At 41.3% G+C, this 19,140-nt stretch overlaps 1 protein-coding gene across 8 annotated transcripts in view; it reads left to right on the top strand.

Annotated features, from left to right (window-relative positions):
* Positions 1-19,140, top strand: part of USP48 (ubiquitin specific peptidase 48) — a 90,241-nt gene that overhangs the window by 56,472 nt on the left and 14,629 nt on the right. For all 8 annotated transcript variants that reach the window (XM_026517121.4, XM_026517122.4, XM_048221706.2 and 5 more), the window contains 8 exons: positions 1,342-1,413; positions 7,760-7,884; positions 8,043-8,165; positions 8,439-8,500; positions 8,737-8,847; positions 10,176-10,306; positions 10,659-10,765; positions 18,971-19,075. In XM_026517121.4, coding sequence (XP_026372906.1) covers positions 1,342-1,413; positions 7,760-7,884; positions 8,043-8,165; positions 8,439-8,500; positions 8,737-8,847; positions 10,176-10,306; positions 10,659-10,765; positions 18,971-19,075 — 836 coding nt within the window. The remainder of the gene's footprint in view (positions 1-1,341; positions 1,414-7,759; positions 7,885-8,042; positions 8,166-8,438; positions 8,501-8,736; positions 8,848-10,175; positions 10,307-10,658; positions 10,766-18,970; positions 19,076-19,140) is intronic.

Genomic DNA, 19,140 nt, shown 5'->3' with positions numbered 1-19,140 from the left:
CGTAATTGAAAGTATCTTGATGCTGGCCTAGCTTGAAAATCGTTTTCATGTTGGTTTGAGAGTAAAATGCTTCTCTTCTCCCCCTTCCTCCATTCAGAGATTTTAAGAGCTTAAAGCAGTACAGAAGGAACAAAGTAAAATCTCTGCAAGCCTTTCCTCCAGATACAATCATTCTAAATAAGGTTTTGTTTGTTTAATATTGGCATTCCTGTAGATGCAGTTGTACAGTTTCCTCTGTTAAAGTATATGGTGCTTTTTATTTAGTGGCTGTATTTCATTGTGTGGACGTATTCTTTTTATTTAACTGGTTCTTTTTTAGTTTTGTACAGTTAATGTGTACGAACAGATAAAGTGAGCGTCCTTATGTATGGTCGTACGTACCTCTTTGCATAAATTCCCAGAAATTGTTGGATCAGAGGATTACACCCATTTATAATTGCCATGTACTGATACGTCTTGGTAAATTTTCTCCAGAAAGTACACGGGGGCTTGTTTTTCCATGCTTTTGTCAACATAAAGAGTATACCTTTCACATCAGCTTTTACTAGTCTGATATATGAAAAGTGACTTAGCTGTGTCAGGGCTTTGCCTTTCAAAATTACCATCGAGATCAACCACGGTCCTTTATTTGAGAAGTTAGTTGTATTTGTGTGTGTGACCGAGAGTGTCCTTTCTATGCCCAGTTTTCTACTGAGCTTTTTAATGATTAGTAAATATTCTTTAAATGTCTTATGTACTTAAATTAAAACCCATGGGTAACTATTCTAATCTCCTTAGACTTAAGACTTTCTATTTGACTGTCTGCCTGGTATACACAACTACGAATTCATGGTGATACAGTGTGGACAGATAGGAAAAGTGGATATTGGAAGAGAAATGTTAACGGGAAAAGCTCAGTTCTTAATATATATTTTTGATGTTAAAGGTTAAGTCCTTATTTCTCATTAGTCTTCTCTGAAGCTTTCTGTTCAACCCCAAAAAGAATAGGTGGGTGAAAATGACATGACATGTAGATGATTAACTTGGTTTATGATCCCGTATTCTGAATAGCTTGACTAGAACTAATAGAAGGATATGTATTTTTCAGTTTGAAAAAAGGAACATGTTCTTGCATAATCTAAATCTTGAAGAAGTAAAACTGCCATTCAGGGATTTTTTTCTTTCCTTTTAAGGGAAAGAAATATAACACTTCCTAGCAGGAGCATGTAGGAATCACTTGGGTCTAATTTTTAGAATGTTTTAAGTTTTCTTTGTTCAAAATTGCGCACAGTCGTATCTCTGCTACTTTGAACTTCAAATGTAACAGCTAGAGTGGTTATTATCTGTATTTCTTTTGATTAGATGAATCAAAAGAAGAAAGAAAAGAAGAGGAGGAGGAATTAAATTTTAATGAAGACATTCTTTGTCCACATGGTAAGCTAGAAGCGTACCTCTTCCGTTGCTAGTCTGACGTCAGCGTATCATAAATGTGTTGTTCAGTTTTTTGCCACGTTTCTTAGGGATTAGGCCCTGACGTTGAGTAACTGGCTTTCTAACCTGTGCTTGAATGTTAATGTTTCCTTTCTTTTACCCTTTTTAGTGGCAGTGCCTCTTACATCTTTGTTCTTTCCTTGCAAAAAATTTTTTTAAAAAATAGGATTTTCCCATATTTAAGAGCAGAAACTTTTTTGTCACTTGCAAGGACTAAATGAGTTTTAAAAATTTCAGTTACATCCCATGACTGTGAGTCTTTGTTCTAGTACATTTTCAGAACAGTGTTTATACATTTTTTAATATTATTGGAGCTATTTCTGGTTTCAGTTCTTATTCGTTCATTGACCAGCTGCTGTGTGCTGTGTACTCTAAATAATACTTTCCGGGTTTTCATTAATCTTATGTATCTGGTTACATATTTCTTGTCGTAGGGAGTGCTCACTTCTAACGAGTTACTTTTTGCAAGGGACTCATTGTATATGAGATGTGGTTTTCCATTCTGTTAACGCTCTGAAAGTCAAACAGGCATCTGCTTTTCAAAGCCGCTTACTACGTAAGTGTCCCCCCAGCCCCTGCCCCCAAATGTGTCCAGTTCTTGTTTCATTAGTTCATTATGAACCAGTGCATGGTATCTGAACACCTACCCTCCAGCACACTAAAATCCTTTTATATCAGGAGTCCCTGAGGATGCTAGTGATAGTAGTCGTCACTGGAGTGGCACTTGTATGCTGTCTCTTGGACATCGTAGCACTACTTTAGCTGACTAGTTGAGGGACCGCGCTTGCTTGTTTACTGGCCATCTAGCTGGGAGGGGGGATCTGTGGGTCCCAGGCCCATCTGTCCTTCCTGTCCCATCAGCCTGCCTCCCGGTCGGCCCCGCTTGCACCGTAGCGCACAGGAGGAACACAAATGCAGAGAAGGTACGACCTCATGCGTGGTCGACGGACTGAGTAGGTAGAAGAAGGTGAAGTGAGTAGCCAAGAGTAGATCAGTTTTTCCTCCTGATGCTTTCATACCAGCTCTTCTTTTTCCTTTAACCATCACAGTATGGATATAGACAGTGGGGTACGTTTCTCCCTTTTGAGAATAGGGGAGTCTGTGGCACAATGCTGACTTTCCTGCTCAGCGCCTCCCAGCTGCTGGAAACAGCGTCAGAACTCGGACCGTCATCTTACTCCTTAACTCACTGACCTTTGCTCTGTCTTCCCACCTCTTGTCTCATCTTGTCGTTTCAGGATTACAGTTGTGACAAAAAGCATGGCACAGCTGAATGTGGTTTCAGGACTTGTGCTGCACTCCTCAGCAGAAAATTTGCTCACGAGAGCTGGTTTTTAGGTCTTTAGCTTGATCTCAACTCAGTGGCTATACTTTATCTCGTATTTTATTTTATTATTTCTTTATGGAAGTTGTACCCTCAGCAAGGGGCTTGAACCCACGACTGTGTGATCAGGAGTTGCACGCTCTACCCACTGGGCCAGCCAGGCGCCCCTACTTTATCTAGTGGTTTAAAAGGGTGGTTCTCATGATTGTTTTTGTGGACCTCACTTTTCAGTGTACTACGCACATGGGACCTGGGTTTTCAGGTGCAGGATATTGGATCTTACTTAGAAACCCACTTCACTCATTAGGTTTATCTTAAAACTCACTCTTGGGGCGCCTGGGTGGCTCAGTCGTTAAGCGTCTGCCTTCGGCTCAGGGCGTGATCCCAGAGTCCTGGGATCGAGCCCCACATCAGGCTTCTCCGCTGGGAGCCTGCTTCTTCCTCTCCCGCCACCTCCCCCCCGCCCGTGTTCCCTCTCTTGCTGGCTGTCTCTCTCTGTCAAATAAATAAATAAAATCTTTAAAAAAATAAAATAAAATAAAACTCACTCTCGAACTGTGGTGGTGGTGGTGGTAATAGCACTAATCGTAGTAAGAGGGTAGTGGACATGAACTGAATGTTTACCTTGTATCCAGTAGTTCTGTATGTGTATAGATATTAACTCGTTTAATCTCTACAACAGCCCTGAGTTGTATTACTGTCAGTCCACCGTACTGATGAGTGAGTACATTGAGGCTCAAGGAGGTGAGAATTATCTACTCAAAGTCACCACACTTGTTGGGTAGTTTTGCAAAGCCTAGGTATGTAAGTGTCTGTTGGAAATTATTTTTCGTCAAAAACAGGAAGGAATTGCTTTTTTAGCGTAACGATTGTCCAAAGCCATTCTTTTGTAGGTTACATTTTGTCTTCCATTTCTGGCAGCTCCTAAGATTTTTGTCTCCAGCATTGTGACATCTCACCTCAACCTGCCTTGGCGCGGGGGCCCTCCCTCATCGGTCGTGTGAGATGCTCTCTGGATGCCGTGCGCGTGGCTGCGGCTGGTGCCAGCGAGCTTTGCTGTTGGGCCCTGGCTGGGCTGTTGTTCTGGGGGGTTGCTCTTCATCTTCCAGTTTCCTGCTTGGAAAGTGCAGACTGGGCTGTCAGTGCTCTGGGGTCATGAGAGACCAGAGGGTTTGGGAGTCTCTGCCTTCTGTGTGGAAACCTTTACTTAACTCCGTCTCGGCTCATGACCACATTCATCCGTGCACTTTGTTCCCTCGTGCATAGGCCAGGGGCTGCATGTTGTCAGAGAAGCCTGGGCTGTTCTGTGGATAGAGTGGCTGTTATCTATAGGGCATAGAGGCATGAACTGAGAATTTCACTGTCTCCTAAGTACAGGCTTTTGCTCTGTTCTCCCATTTTTTAATGCCATCTGTACTTCTGTGTGCTCCCAATTCCTGGGTCACTGGGGGGCAGTTGTGCAATGTAGTAAATCTGCTTACTTCCTGAATTTTGCCAATTTAAAATTCATTTTTCTTGTGTCTCATCCATTTCCTTTTAAGCTTCAAAAATTTTTGTTGGCATTGCTCCCTCTGTGTTCTCTTTATCCATCATTATGATTTTATAAATTTTTTAAAAAATCCCTTTACTCTGGGGGCGCCTTGGTGGCTCAGTCAGTTAAGCAAGTATCCAACTCTTGATTTTGGCTCAGGTCATGATCTCAGGGTTGTGAGATCGAGCCCCGTGTTGGGCTCCACACACAGTGGGGATTCTCCTTGGGATTCTCCCCAGAGAGAGAGAGAGCTCTGCCCCTCCCCTGCTGCATGCACACACATTCTCTCTCTCTCAGATCCTTTTTTTTTTTTTTTAAATTAAATCCCTTTACTCTGGGTTAATGTTATTTAGGAGGCACTGAAAGTCCAGTTTGAAAATTTCATTTTTATCAGGATGTCCTTATTTTGAATTTGCAGGTTTTTTAAGTCCCCCATATATCTATAAAGCCCTGCGTATATTTAATACATCAGAGATTTATGTGAGTTAATCACTGGATTACATTCCATTAGGAGATTTACTGAAGCTGTAGGGTTCAGTATTTACTGCGGATACTGTTTATGCATCAGGCTCTCTTACTCAGTTCATTTTGTATTCATTTAAGTGGATAACCTTCCTATAACCTTTTTTTTTTTTTTTAAGATTTTATTTGTTTGACAGAGACACAGTGAGAGAGGGAACACAAGCAGGGGGAGTGGGAGAGGGAGAAGCAGGCTTTCCACTGAACAGGGAGCCCGATGTGGGGCTCGATCCCAGGACCCTGGGATCATGACCTGAGCTGAAAGCAGACGCTTAATGACTGAGCCACCCAGGCGCCCCTTCTATAACCCTTTTTTAAAAATAAAATTTATTTATTTGAGAGAGACAGTGCCTGCATGCTAATGAGCTGGGGAAGGGGCAGGGAGAAGCAGACACCTCCCCACCCCCCGTGAGCTGGGAACCATCCCCCTGCCCCCAACATTGGGCTGGATCCCAGGACCCTGAAATTATGATGAGCCAAAATCAAGAGATGGACACTTAACCAGCTGAGCCACCCAGGAGCCCCTAAACCTTTGTTACTACACAATTTGCTTGGCAATTGGGCAGTTTTTTTGTTTTGTTTTTATAAGTTCTTCAGATGCTCTGTACCCCAAGTTACTATAGTTTGAACTAGACTTTGTGGGTGAGGGTATTTATGCACAATCTAAATTCATTGTTTACTAGATTCTGTGTTGACAGGAAGAATCCTCTGGGCTTAGGTTATCTAGTGTGGTTGCTGAATTTGATCTCTCATGACTGATTTGATCTTGTGTTGGGAGATGTTATCCCAGGATGAATTTCATTGGTTGGTCTTTTCTTTTCAAATTTAGGAAGGTGATACTTATTACAGGATACAAGTCTAAAAATTCATATACCACAGGTAAAAGTTAGTGGTTGTGAGGTCATAAACAAGATTTAGATGCGTCGTCATGGCGACACTAAATTTAGAGACCTGACAAGTACAGGGGAGGACTTTGTTTATTCAACGAAACTGCAATGAAATGATTTATTGAAATACTCTTCTGACTTCAGAAATAAATCTAGGTGGTTCTTTATACACATCCAGCATTATAGGTCATTAAGTAGAAATGCCCTTCCATCCCATCAGAACAAGGGCAGCACGTCCCCAGTGACAGGAAGTCCCATTCCAGCGTGTGTCTGTGTTACTGTTCCTTTGTTCACCTACCTTTTCTGAACCACATGCACATGGAGACAGCAGGTGCGTAGTCTCAGTCCTTGGCAGGGGGAAGAAAGAAACCACTTTAAAATCATAATTGCCTTAGAGTTCTTTAAAATCAGATTGTGGAAATCTCCTGTCATCTTTTTTGTGGCTGCATTATATTTCACAATCAGGATACACTAAATTAGAATCTGATAATCCAATTAACCTTAAAAAAAAGTTCCCCGGTTGTCAGAGGACAGACGTATGGGAGTTAGGTCTTCATGACCCGAGGAAATTTAAGTCAACAGTCTACTCAGAAAGAAAGTTAATTTTTACAGTGGGACCTATTTTCTCTGATAATAAGTTTTCTAAAGCAACCTTTTCTTGGAGCGTTCAAAGCTACTAAATAAGAGGTGGAACGTAAGATGATGCATTTTGAGGTGTGAGACATTTTGGGGTTTGGATGAGACAGACCGGAGGTCATATCCCAGCTTCCTTACAAACAGCCTGTGGTGGTGACTGTGTACGTCAGGGTCACCGATGCTCAGTTTATTTTGTAGAACCCGTAAAGCAAAAATGATGATACAGTGCTTTAAAAGTCACTGGCTTTATTTTTCTTAGTCGCAGGGGTAGAAACAAATGTATGGCTTTGAAAACTTAACGATGGTTTTTTGGGTAATGACTGCACCTAATAACGGAAGTGCAGGTCACTAATTTATCGACCGGGGGCAGCCGAAACAACACGGAAGTAGAAACAGAAAGGGAGCGAGGGGTAGAGAAGGGCAGACAGGACCCCTGAAAGCTGGATTTGGGCAGGCAAGCAGTAAACTGATGTGGGGCGCCTGAGATGGGGAGCTGCTGCCGCCTGGGCATTCCTGGGATCAGAGAAGAGGAAGGGGGGTGGTGCTGACTAGTATTCTCCTCTGAGATTTTTTTTTTCTTTAAAATTGATTTATTTCACAAAAAGCAAGTGTGTGGGGGTGGGCAGTGTGAGCGGAGGAAGAGAGACTCTCCCGCAGACTCCCCGCTGAACGAGGAGCCTGACGCAAGACTCGATCCCACGACCCATGAGATGATGACCCAGTCCAAAACCAAAAGTTCAGGGCTTAACTGATGGAGCCACCTGGGCGCCTGGTCCTCTGCAATTTTCAGAGATCCCTGGGGATTGGGGTGACAGCAATAGTAAGCAAGCCAATTGGATTTTGACAGGAGATGGTTTTGTGATTGAACAGAGCTTCCTTTATTAAACTTTGAATTGATAACGTAAGAGAGCGGTTCTGGTAAGGTTGGACCCAGCCTTAAAAATATTATTTGGGTGGGGGGGGGAGAAACCTATAGGCAAGTGTGGCATTTGAGTGTGAGTGGGGGTGCATTGCTGTTGAACAGCCTCTCCGGGTGGAGGGTACCACGATCCCCAGAAGCCCTTTTCATTGCTTCCTTCACTGGCAGGAAGAAAGATGGGAAGTGCCCGGCTCTAGTCTCATACAGTTGTTTTTTTTATTGTCTAGTTTTTCAACCACAGACCTCGAATAAGGACGTGCAGGAACGGCTAGTTCCTTTAGAATGAAATAACCTTAAAGATGATATTTAAGAGCTTTGAAACTAAGGAAAGAGGGAATTGCAGGAAAGTCGGAAGAATATCTACAGATATTTCTTAGGTCGAAGGAATATGAAATAGAGTTTTAGAGGCTCTCTGCTGACCTTTTAGCTTTTTTTAATCCCCCAAATATAATTTTTTTTTTTTTTTAACTCAGGGGAGTTATGCATATCTGAAAATGAAAGACGACTTGTTTCTAAAGAGGCTTGGAGCAAACTGCAGCAGTACTTTCCAAAGGCTCCTGAGTTTCCAAGTTACAGAGAATGCTGTTCCCAGTGCAAGGTACTGAGGCTGTGCTGCCATCTGGGGAAGTCATGCCGCCTCCCTGGATTGCCTGCTCTGGAGAATTGACATTGTACTTCCGTGGGGGGAGTAGGGAGGAGGCAAGTGGTGCTGTCAGCGGGGGGTGGTTGATTGCTTCTTGCTTCATTGTCTTACAGATTTTAGAAAGAGAAGGGGAAGAAAATGAAGCCTTACATAAGATGATTGCAAATGAGCAAAAGACTTCTCTTCCAAATTTGTTCCAGGACAAGAACAGACCATGTCTCAGTAACTGGCCAGAGGTATAGTGATCCCCACACAGGAGGATAGACTTCATCTTACCTTTTTAGGGCTCTTGCCAAAATCCCAGTGAACTGTTTCAGACCAGCCCAGAGTGTCTCTGATTTTCGTGGTTTAGTTGTCTAATTGGAGGATTTACTCTAGCTTACGGTTTCTTGGCGGAGGGCTATATTTGCATTATGTTTATAAAACTTGAAAACGGAGAGTGACAGTATATTATTTATGTTATGGGTACAGTGAGTTAATGGGCATTTGCATGTTATTCTCTGTTCTAGGAAACGGATGTCCTATACATCGTGTCACAGTTCTTCGTAGAAGAATGGCGGAAATTTGTTAGGTAGAGCCCTAAACGTTCTATTTTCTTTTTCTCTTGTTGTTGATTCTAGTATTTTTAAGAATTAATAGATTCTGATCACAGTACCTTTGATGGTTACTTTTTTAGCATGTACTAAAATTTTCTTTTGTTTACATTAAATGGATTAAATATATTTCAAATGTAAAAATAATTATCTGAAACATCTTGAGTGATTGCCTTAGTGAAATATATTGATCCTCCTTGTCTCACTTGAGTAGAAAACCTACAAGATGTAGTCCCGTGTCGTCGGTTGGAAACAGTGCTCTTCTGTGCCCCCATGGGGGACTCATGTTTACATTTGCTTCCATGACCAAAGAAGATTCTAAACTGTGAGTTTCTTCTCTTCATGTGATTTTTCTAGTGATTAATAATGAATGTTTAGGTAGTTTTTATCTGACACAAACAGTGTATTTGAAGGTTCTAGGCCTTTTCTGAATTGTGGGTTTTGTCCTTTCATAAGCTCTACTAGAGAGAGCACTTCCCTTAAAAAAAAAAAAAAAAAAAAAAAAAAAAAAAGGCAAGACTGTTTGTCTATAGAAGGGGAGAAGCTGCCCAAGGTTGCCTCGCTCTTTGTCTCTACCTTGTCCTTCCCAGAGCCCTGCTCTTCTTCCAAGCTGCCGGTTCCGGTACCACCTCTCTAGCGGACCTCTTCCAGCATCCCATAATCCCAGGGGCTCTCCTTCCTTGTTTTTCCTGCAGCCACCAGGCAGGCTTCAGCAAACAGATGAGGAGGAGGAAGGCATTCTGCACCAGAGCAGAGCCACTGAGCTGGTCATCTGCAGGTCTCGGGTCTTAAAGTCAAAATTTTTGTCCCACTCAATCTTACGTGCTTCTAAAAGGGCTCATGTCTGAAATGCACCTGTGATGTTGCCATTTTATCTTTTCAAAGAATTGATAACTATGTAAGAGAACATAGAATGGCTCTGACGTTGCTTATAAACCGTGAACATTGGAACTCATAAATAACAGTTCCTTTGTGACTAAGCGTAGAGGTAGGGAGTTTACTATTCATGTTAACACTTTCACATCATTTAGGGAAGCTTACAGTTAATATATTTTTCCTTCTAGCTTCTCCCCTAGCTCTTTTTTTCCTTCCTTCCTCTTTGTGGGGGTGGGGGAGTGTTGTAAATGTTAGACGTCAGGAGAGTATCTGTGATAATACAAATGTGTGTACGGGGCAGCTTTAAAGTTAAACAATTCAAATAAAACCTAAGGCCCCTCAGTGTTAACCTCTCTTCTCTTCTTCCTCTTCTCTGTGCCTTTGTTCACTCACAATAAGCACAGGCCGGAAGTTGAGGGTTACCATGCTCAAAAAGTACTACTTACAAAGTAATACTTTGCATATTAAAAAAAAAATTTTTTTTTTTTTTTTACAAATGGACATCATACGATATTTATCCTTCTGCAGCTAACTTCATTCAATTTTAGTCTGTGAGATTTAGACGTGTTGATTCGTGTAACGTGAGTCTTGACGTTTCACTGCCCTAGCCACCCTCCTTTTGTATGAAGAAAACTGTTCGTGGTTGACGATGATGTATCTTTACCTTCTTGAATATTGGTCTTCGTGATTTGGTGATTTGGGTTTAGGAGACCAATGGATTCTGTTAGTTCTGTTAATTTCCATGTGTCTTAAGGCATGTTGTGTTTTTTTGCACAGTATAGCTCTCATATGGCCCAGTGAGTGGCAAATGATACAAAAGCTCTTTGTCGTGGATCATGTCATTAAAATCACGAGAAGTGAGGTGGGAGATGGAGACCCTTCAGAAACACAGTATATTTCTGAACCAAGTAAGTTGTCATGTTTGTTCATATAGTTAAGACTTGACATCTTAAGAGAGAAGGAGAATGTGTTACTGTTGTATTCCCTATTTAAAATTAACGAATATGTGTTCAGGTCCTAACTGGTACACACCAGGTGGGAATTACTCTATACCCCTCTCATTATTTGTATGTTTACTAGTTGATAGTAAATGAATTTCCTCGCCGGCATTATTATTATACAACAGAATAGAACAATTAATAGAAAATAAGAGCAATAGTTACTTAATGAATACTCACTGGTAACTTTGCTGTGTGTTTATAGGTTTTTGGTTCTTTTACATTAATTCCCCCGCCACTTCTGTTTTACTTTGTTTTTCAGAACTCTGTCCAGAATGCAGAGAGGGCTTATTGTGTCAGCAGCAGAGGGACCTACGTGAATACACTCAAGCCACCATCTATGTCCATAAAGTTGTGGATAACAAAAAGGTACCGGTCCCTCTCGTGGCCATGACTAGTAATGATCAGTTTTGCTTTTTGACTCACTGATGGATTTTCACGGATGCCTGCCTTAGATCACATTTTTATTTCCTTGGAGCTACTTGGCGTAAGAATTCACGTTGGATAAGAATTCAGAGTGAATACTTGTGTGATTATACGTGGATTTAGTCAGTTATTAATTTGATACGGAAGTAATTATTGAACGTCAGCTGTGTGCCAGGAATGGTCTTGGTGTAGAGGGAATACAGTGGTAAAGAAAACAGACCAGGTATCTGCCCTCAAGAATATTTGTACCTAGTGAGGAAGATGAAGAACAAACCCAGAAAGGGAGATGGTTCAGTGTGCCAGCGTAGGAAGGTTGTGAACATCTCCTCCTCCCAGGATCCAGCAAATCTGCAGCATATACGGAATAATTACCTCTGAAAAGAACTTGAGAACTAGCTAAACAGCTGCTCTGCAAAGGATAAAAGGGTCTCATCAAGATGGGTAGGAGAAGCAGAGATACGATCTCACCAAAAACACTACCCCCCAACACAGCAGCCCACCATGGGGAGGGGTCTCACAAATACGGAACTGCTTCCTGAGGAGAGAACAGTTTGTGCCCCACATCAGGCCACCCAACCCTGGGACCTACACCAGATCGAAGGCCCCAAATGGCTTTGAAACGAAGGGAGCTTCCATCCAGGAGAACCATGCAGCTGTAGAGAATGGAGATTATGCTCTTTAAAGATCTCGTGTGCAGGATGACTTAGTCTGGCACCCCATGCAAAAGCTGCAGTTTGCCAAAGGCCTAAATTATATGTGAAGGAAATTCATTTGCTAATCTTAAAGCATCTGCCAGAGGAGTTAAAGCTTGTTGGGACTCTCTTCAGGGGCTGGAGCCACTGTGGGGCACCATTTTTAAATTCTCCACCTTGCTAGTGCCCACAGTGGTGGGTACCAGTTTTGTACTCTCTTACCTGCTAGTGCGCTACGCACTTGCTGTAGACTGCCACAGCCCCACCTCCCTGGGGTACCCCAAAGCCAGCAAGCATCCAGTTTGTCAGTGGGATGCCCACTGGGCACTGGATTCTTGTGGCCAGAAGGGATTTGCATTTCTGGCCCAACACGCCCAACAGTCAGACCGTTTCACAGACAACCTAGAAGTCGAGAGTTAAACAGTAAGGTTCAGTGCTTATACAGGGCCACCCATTCTTGAGACTGGGAGTGAGAGTTTCACCTAACACATAAGAACAAATGGTCAAGCAAAAAGAGGAAACACAGGAATATGTTCCAAATGAAAGAAAAAAGATAAAACCCCCAATCAAAACCTTAACAAAACAGACTATAAGTAATTTACCTAATAAAGTGTTCAAAGTATTGGTCATAGAAATGCTCTCGGAGGGGCGCCTGGGTGGCACAGCGGTTAAGCGCCTGCCTTCGGCTCAGGGCGTGATCCTGGCGTTATGGGATCGAGCCCCACATCAGGCTCTTCAGCTATAAGCCTGCTTCTTCTTCTCCCGCTTCCCCCCCCCGCTTGTGTTCCCTCTCTCGCTGGCTGTCTCTATCTCTGTCAAATAAATAAATAAAATCTTTAAAAAAAAAAAAAAAAAAAAAAAAAGAAATGCTCTCGGAATTTGGGAGAATATGGATGAACACAGAGAAAATCCCATCCAGCGAAGAGATAGAAAATATAAAAAGGACCAAACAGAAGTCACAGAGCTAAAGAATGCAAGAACTGGTCAGAAAAATACAGTACAGGGTTTCAACAGGAGACCAGATCGAGCAGAAGGAAGGTAAGTGATCTGGAAGACAGCGGGAGAACTCAGCCAGAGCAGTAAAAAGAAAAAAAGAATTTTTTTTTTTTTTTTTAAGTAGGCTGCATGCCCAGCGTGGAGCCCAACGTGGGACTTGAACTCACGACCCTGAGATCAAGACATGAGCTGAGATTTAGAGTCGGATGTTTCACCTATGGACCTACCCTACCCAGGCACCCAAGGGAAAAAGAATTGTAAGAAATGAAGCTGGCTTAAAGGACCTGTGCCACAGCATCCAACAACATTCATCTCACAGAGGTCCCGGAGGGGGCAAGGGAGGGATGGGCAGAAAACTTCTTTGAAGAAGTAATGGCTGCAAATTTCCCTAATTTGGGGAAGAAAATGGACACCTGGATCTAGGAAGCCTAGAGAGTTCCAAACAAAATGAACCCAAAACGTCCCACACCATGACACATTATAACTAAAATGTGAAAAGTAGAGAATCTTAAATGTAGCAAGGGAAAAACAACTTTTTCATACAAGGGGAACCTCTGTAAGACTTCCAACAAAAACTTCTCATGTCAGAAGGGATTGATAATGACTTATCTGGAGAACTGAAAGAAAAATACTTCTAAGCAAGAACACTCTACCTGGCAAGGATATCATTCAGAATTAAAGGAGCGATGAACAGTTTTCCTGACAAGCAGAAGCTGAAGGAGTTCATCACCACTAAACCAGCCCTCCAGTGAACAAAAAGGGTACCAGTTAGTAATAAGAAAACATGTGACAGTAAAAATCTCACTGGTAAACATAAATACGTAGTAAAGTGGATTAATCACTTATAAGGCTAGTCTGAAGGTTAAAAGGCGTAGTAATGAGTATAACTGCAATAATTAGTTAAGGGATAAAGAAATAAAAAGATACAGAAAATGACGTTAAAAACAAAACATTGGAGGATTAAAAAGACAATTATGTGATGAAGTTTAACTTGCTATCAATTTAAAATACACTGGTATATTATATGTAAGTTGTTAATGTGAGTCTTAACGTTAACCAAAAGCAAAAATGTATCATATATACACAAAAAATAATGAGAAAGATCTAAAAAAAGTCATCAAACCACAAGGGAGGAAAGCAAGAGAAGGAACAGAAAGGAACTAGAAAACAGTCAAATTGGCAATAAGTATATACCTATTAATAATTACTTTAAATGTAAATGGAATAAATTCTCCAATCAGCCGACAGAGTAGCTCACTGGATTAAAAAAAAAAGAAACACAAGATCCATCTTCCCATCTATATGTAACCTATAAGAGACTTATGTCAGATATAAGGACACACAGAGACTGAAAGTAAAGGGATGGAAAAAGCTGTTAACATGCAAATGGAAACCAATAGAAAGCTATGTATATCAGAGAAAAGAGATTTTGAAACAAAGACTGTAATAAAAGACAAGGAGCATTTGTAAATATGCACCCAACATAAGGAGTACCTAAATATTTAAAGCAGATGTGAACAGAGTCAAAGGGAGAAGTTGACAGCAGTGCAGTGCTGCTGGGGGCCTTTCGTACCCCACTTTCATCAATGAATAGATCATCCAGACAAAAAAATCAGTAAAGAAACTGATCAGTAAAGAAAGTCTTAAATGACACATTGGACCCCGAACTTAATAATAGATACATACAGAACATTCCATCTGAAAACAGGAGAGTACCCATTCTCAAATGGACGTGGGCCATTCTCCAGGGTAAGTCATACACTGGACCACAGGTCTCAGTAAATTGAAGAAGATTGAAATCATATCAAGCATCTTTTCCAGCCACATTGGTATGAATCTGGAAATCAATTACAAGAAGAAAACTGGGTAAAAACCTAGACGAAATGGTTGTATTTTTGGAAATACACAATTTTCTAAGACTGAATCGTGAAGAAACAGAAAAACTGAATGGACCGATTACTCGTAAGGAGATTAGTCATTAATCAAAACACGCCCAACAAAAATCCAGGACCAAATAGCTTTACTGGTGAACTCTACCAAACATTTGATGAAGATTTAATACCAGTCCTTCTCAAACTCTTCCAAAAAATTGAGGATGAAGGGATGCTCCCAAACTTATTTTACAGGGCCAACAAGGATACTGCATAAAAAAACAAATCACAGGCAAGTACCCCTTTGAACACAGATGCAAAAATTCTCAACAAAATATTAGCAAACCGAATTTAACAGTACATTAAAAGGAACATACGGGGCGGCTGGGTGGCTCAGTCAGTTAAGTGTCTGCCTTCAGTACAGGTCATGACCCCAGGGTCCTGGGATTGAGTTCCACATCGGGCTCCCTGCTCAATGGGAGCCTGATTCTCCCTCTCCCTGTGCCTGCTGCTTCACCTGCTTGTGTGTGTGCGCTCTCTCTCTCTGTCAAGTAAATAAAATCTTAAAAAGGGAGGGGGAAGCATACCCTGTGATCAAGTGGGAATTCTTCCAGGGATGCAAGGATGGCGGATCTGCAAATCAGCGTGACACACGTTAATAAAGCGGATAAAATCATGATCCTCTTCATAGAGGCAGAAAAGGATTTAACAAAATTCAATATCCATTTACTTACTTAGTGAAGTTGGAGGGCACAAAATAATACATAAAAAATTTGCAGAGCGCCTGCCTAGCTCAGTCCTAGAGCATGTGACTCTAGATCTCAGAGTTGTGAGTTCAAACCCAACTTTGGGCATATTGCTTACTTTAAAAAAAAATTAGTTCCATTTTTATACATCTAGCAACGACCTATCAGAGAAATTAAGGAAATAATCTCCTTTAGAATTCCATCAAAAAGAATAAAATACGGGGTGCCTGGGACGTTGAGTGTCTCTCTTTAGCTCAGGTCAGGATCTTGGGATTTGGGGATAGAGCCATGCTTCCAGCTGCTTCTCCCTCTGCGCCTCCCCTGGTCATTCGCTAGCTCTCATAAGTAAAATCTTAAAAAAAAAAACAACTCAGGAATGAATTTAACCAAGGTGGTAAAAGATCTAAACGTTGAAAACTACGGGACTAATAAAATTGAAGAAGATACAAATGGAAAGATATTCCTTGCTAATGAATTGGAAGAATTAATACTGTAAAAATGTTGATATTACCTAAAGCAATCTACAGAATCAGTGCAGTCCCTATCAGAATCACAATGGCATTTTTTAAAACAGAAATAGAATAAAAACAAACAACTCTAATTTTTGTATGGAAACAAAACAGATCTTTAATAGCCAGAGTAGTCTTGAGAAAGAAGAAAAAAGCTAGAGGCAGCACTCTTGGTGATTTCAAACTCTATTACAAAGCTACACTAACCAAAACGGTATGGTATGGGCATAAAATCAGACATGTTAATTAGTGGAATAAACCCAAGCATATAGGGTCAGGTATTTTGCCACAAAGGAGGCTAGAATATACACTGGGGAAGGAATAGTCTCTCCAGCAAATGGTGCTGGGAAAAGTGGACAACCATACGCAAAAGTACGAAACTGGACCACTGTCTCACATCTCATATAAAAATCAACTCAAAATGGATTAAAGACTTGAATGTAAGAACAGAAACCATAAAACTTCTAAAAGAAAATGGGCAACAAGCTCCTTGATGTCCCTCGTAGTAATTTTTTCGATTGATTCCAAAGGCAACAAAAGCAAAAATCAGTAAATGGGACTACATCAGTCTGAAATCTTCTGCACAGTAGAGGAAACCATGAACAGCCTACATGGGAGAAGATATTTGCAAATCGTATATACCATAAAGGGTCATAATCCAAAATACATAAAGAACTCATACAGCACAAAATTGGATACAAAATTGGCAGAGTCTGAATAGACATTTTTCCAAAGAAGAAATACAGATGGCCAGCATCCTCGTGAAAAGAAGCTCAGCATCACTAATCAACAGGGAAATGCAAATCTAAACCACAATGAACAGTCACCTCACATCAGTCAGAATGGCTGTGAAAGGGGTAAGAGAGAAGCATTTGTGAGCCTGTGGAGATAAAGGGAACTTTGTGCACTTTCGGTGGGAATGGAAAATGGTGCAGCCACTATGGAAACAGGATGGAGCTTCCTTGAATTACTATATGATCCAGCAATTCTGCTTCTGGGTATTTATCCAAAGAAAACAAAAATGTTAAATCTAAAAGATATATGCGCCCCTGTGCTCAGTGCACCATTATTTGCAATAGCCAGGATGGAAATAACCTAAATGTTCGTTGATAGATGAAGGGAAAATGAAGTTCTACTTGTGTGCCCAATGGAATACTATTCAGCCGTAAAAAATAATGAAATCTTGCTTTTGGGACCACATGGATGGACCTTGAGGGTAATGTGCACATTAAATAAGTCTGAGAAAGTAAATACCGTATGATTTCACCTGTAGATAGAATCTAAAAAAACAAATAAAACTCATCGATACAGAGAATAGATTTGTGGTTGCCAGGGTGGGTGTGGGAGGATGAGTGAAATGGATGAAAGGGATCAAGAGATACAGACTGCCAGTTATAAAATAAATTGTGGGTTTATAGAGTATGTATGTGTATAATGGTGGCTCTGGTCAATAATATTATTGCAAATTTGAAAGTTGCTTAGAAGTTCTCATCAATAAGGGGCGCCTGGGTGGCACAGCGGTTAAGCGTCTGCCTTCGGCTCAGGGCGTGATCCCGGCGTTATGGGATCGAGCCCCACATCAGGCTCCTCTGCTATGAGCCTGCTTCTTCCTCTCCCACTCCCCCTGCTTGTGTCCCCTCTCTCGCTGGCTGTCTCCATCTCTGTCAAATAAATAAATAAAATCTTTAAAAAAAAAAAGTTATCAATAAGTTTGCAACTTTATAGGGTGGCAAAGGGTAATTAGCATTATTTTGGTGATCATTTCACAATGTGTACAAATGTCAAATCATTGTACACCTGAAACTGATGCAGTGTTGTATACTAATTACATTTCTATTTAAAGAAAGATCTAGAACATCCAATCAAAAAAAAAAAAAAAACAGGAAAAAACCCCATGAATTCATAAGATGATGACACAGGAATGAGTGTTTTTGAAGGAAGCCTAGCAGGGTAACGTGGGAGACCGGCAGAGGTAGGGTGGCAGTGTTAGATGGGAACTGGACAAGAAACGGGTCTTGGAGGAGTTGTTCACCTGAGTGTCCACTGCAGACGTCCAGCCTGTGAAAGGTACTTCAGGCAGAGGGATGAGCCTTGTGGGCTTAAAGCGGTAGAGTCAATCATGTGTAGAGCAGTCCTGTCCAGTAGAGCTTTCTGTAGCGATAGAAATGTTCTGTGTTTCCACTGTTTGCTGTGGTAGCCATTAGCCGCATGTGACTGGCTATGGTGACTACGGAAGTGAATTTTTAATTCATTTCATTTTAAACAGCCACACGTACCCACTGGCTACCACAGCGCTAGCCCAAAGTGAGGTCTCTTCCAACAAAGGGTAGTGATACGGAGCAAGGGACAAGTCCTGTCATGTTTTATACGTCATACCAAGGATTTGGGCTTTTATTCCGTGTATAGATGTAAGCCACTGGAGAGATGCAGGCAAGATCATGGTGTGAATAGATTCATGCTTTAAAGACGTGACCCTGGCCGTTGTGTCTGGAGGCCAGTTCAGAGCCTCTTGCCCTGATCTCTAAGAGCAGGTGAAGGAGAGTTGGTTGTGTTTTGGGAGCAGGGGTGTTAACACTTGCTGTGGATTGGATTGGCAGTATTTCTGTTAGGAACGGATGGCCCTTAGGTGGATCCTGACCTAGATCTCTGGGCATGTCATTAATTTGATTCCAGGATTTTGGGAATTAGAGAATAAACTACATTTTATTTGACGCTTGTTACCAAACACATTGTTTTAGGAGGATAATTTACAGATTTTGCTCTTAAGGTCTTGGGCTTCACAGGTTGAACTAAGGCCTTTATTTCCTCATTTGCTGAGAAAGTGCAGTTAAACAGTATCAATTCTGTGTTTCCTCCTCAAGTTTTAAGTCTTTGTGCCTATTCGTCCATGTATACACTGGTATCTAAAATAGTATCCAACTTATCTAAAGTTTCAGTATTTATTTTGAGTTTTTAACGGTATTTCATAATGTAAAAGAGCATTTCCTCCATCCTTCCTTTTCTTAAGGAGGTATTGTGGCTCCCGCTGTCTGAATGGTTTGACAGTCCTCATGCTAGGGAAAATTTAGAGCATCTTTGAACTTCCGCAAAATAACATCATTGTAAAAGCTCAATGATAATAACTCGTTCTGCAGATACTGATTACGTTTATGGTGACCACATTACACACGAGTAAATCCTAGGATAAAAGCTAACATGTTAAAAGAGCACAGGAAACAGCCCTTGAGTCTCCATCCTCTGCCAGGTCTATTATCCCACCGTTGATAAAGCCACAGCACCAGCCATAGCCTGCCCTGCAAGGGTCTGACCATCTTGTCTCTTTGTTTGCATTCAGGTGATGAAGGATTCAGCTCCAGAGCTGAATGTGAGTAGTTCCGAAACGGAGGAGGATAAGGAAGAAGCTAAACCAGATGGAGAAAAAGATCCAGATTTTAATCAAGTATGTGTCGAAGCTGCTTTTTATTGTCCTACCTTCCGCCGTTCTGAAAGCAGCCAGTCCACGTC

This window comes from Ursus arctos, unplaced genomic scaffold (assembly GCF_023065955.2).
Source record: "Ursus arctos isolate Adak ecotype North America unplaced genomic scaffold, UrsArc2.0 scaffold_32, whole genome shotgun sequence".
NCBI classification, from domain to species: domain Eukaryota; kingdom Metazoa; phylum Chordata; class Mammalia; order Carnivora; family Ursidae; genus Ursus; species Ursus arctos.
Note: the sequence above shows the minus strand (reverse complement) of the source record. Positions and strands in the feature narration are given on the sequence as shown.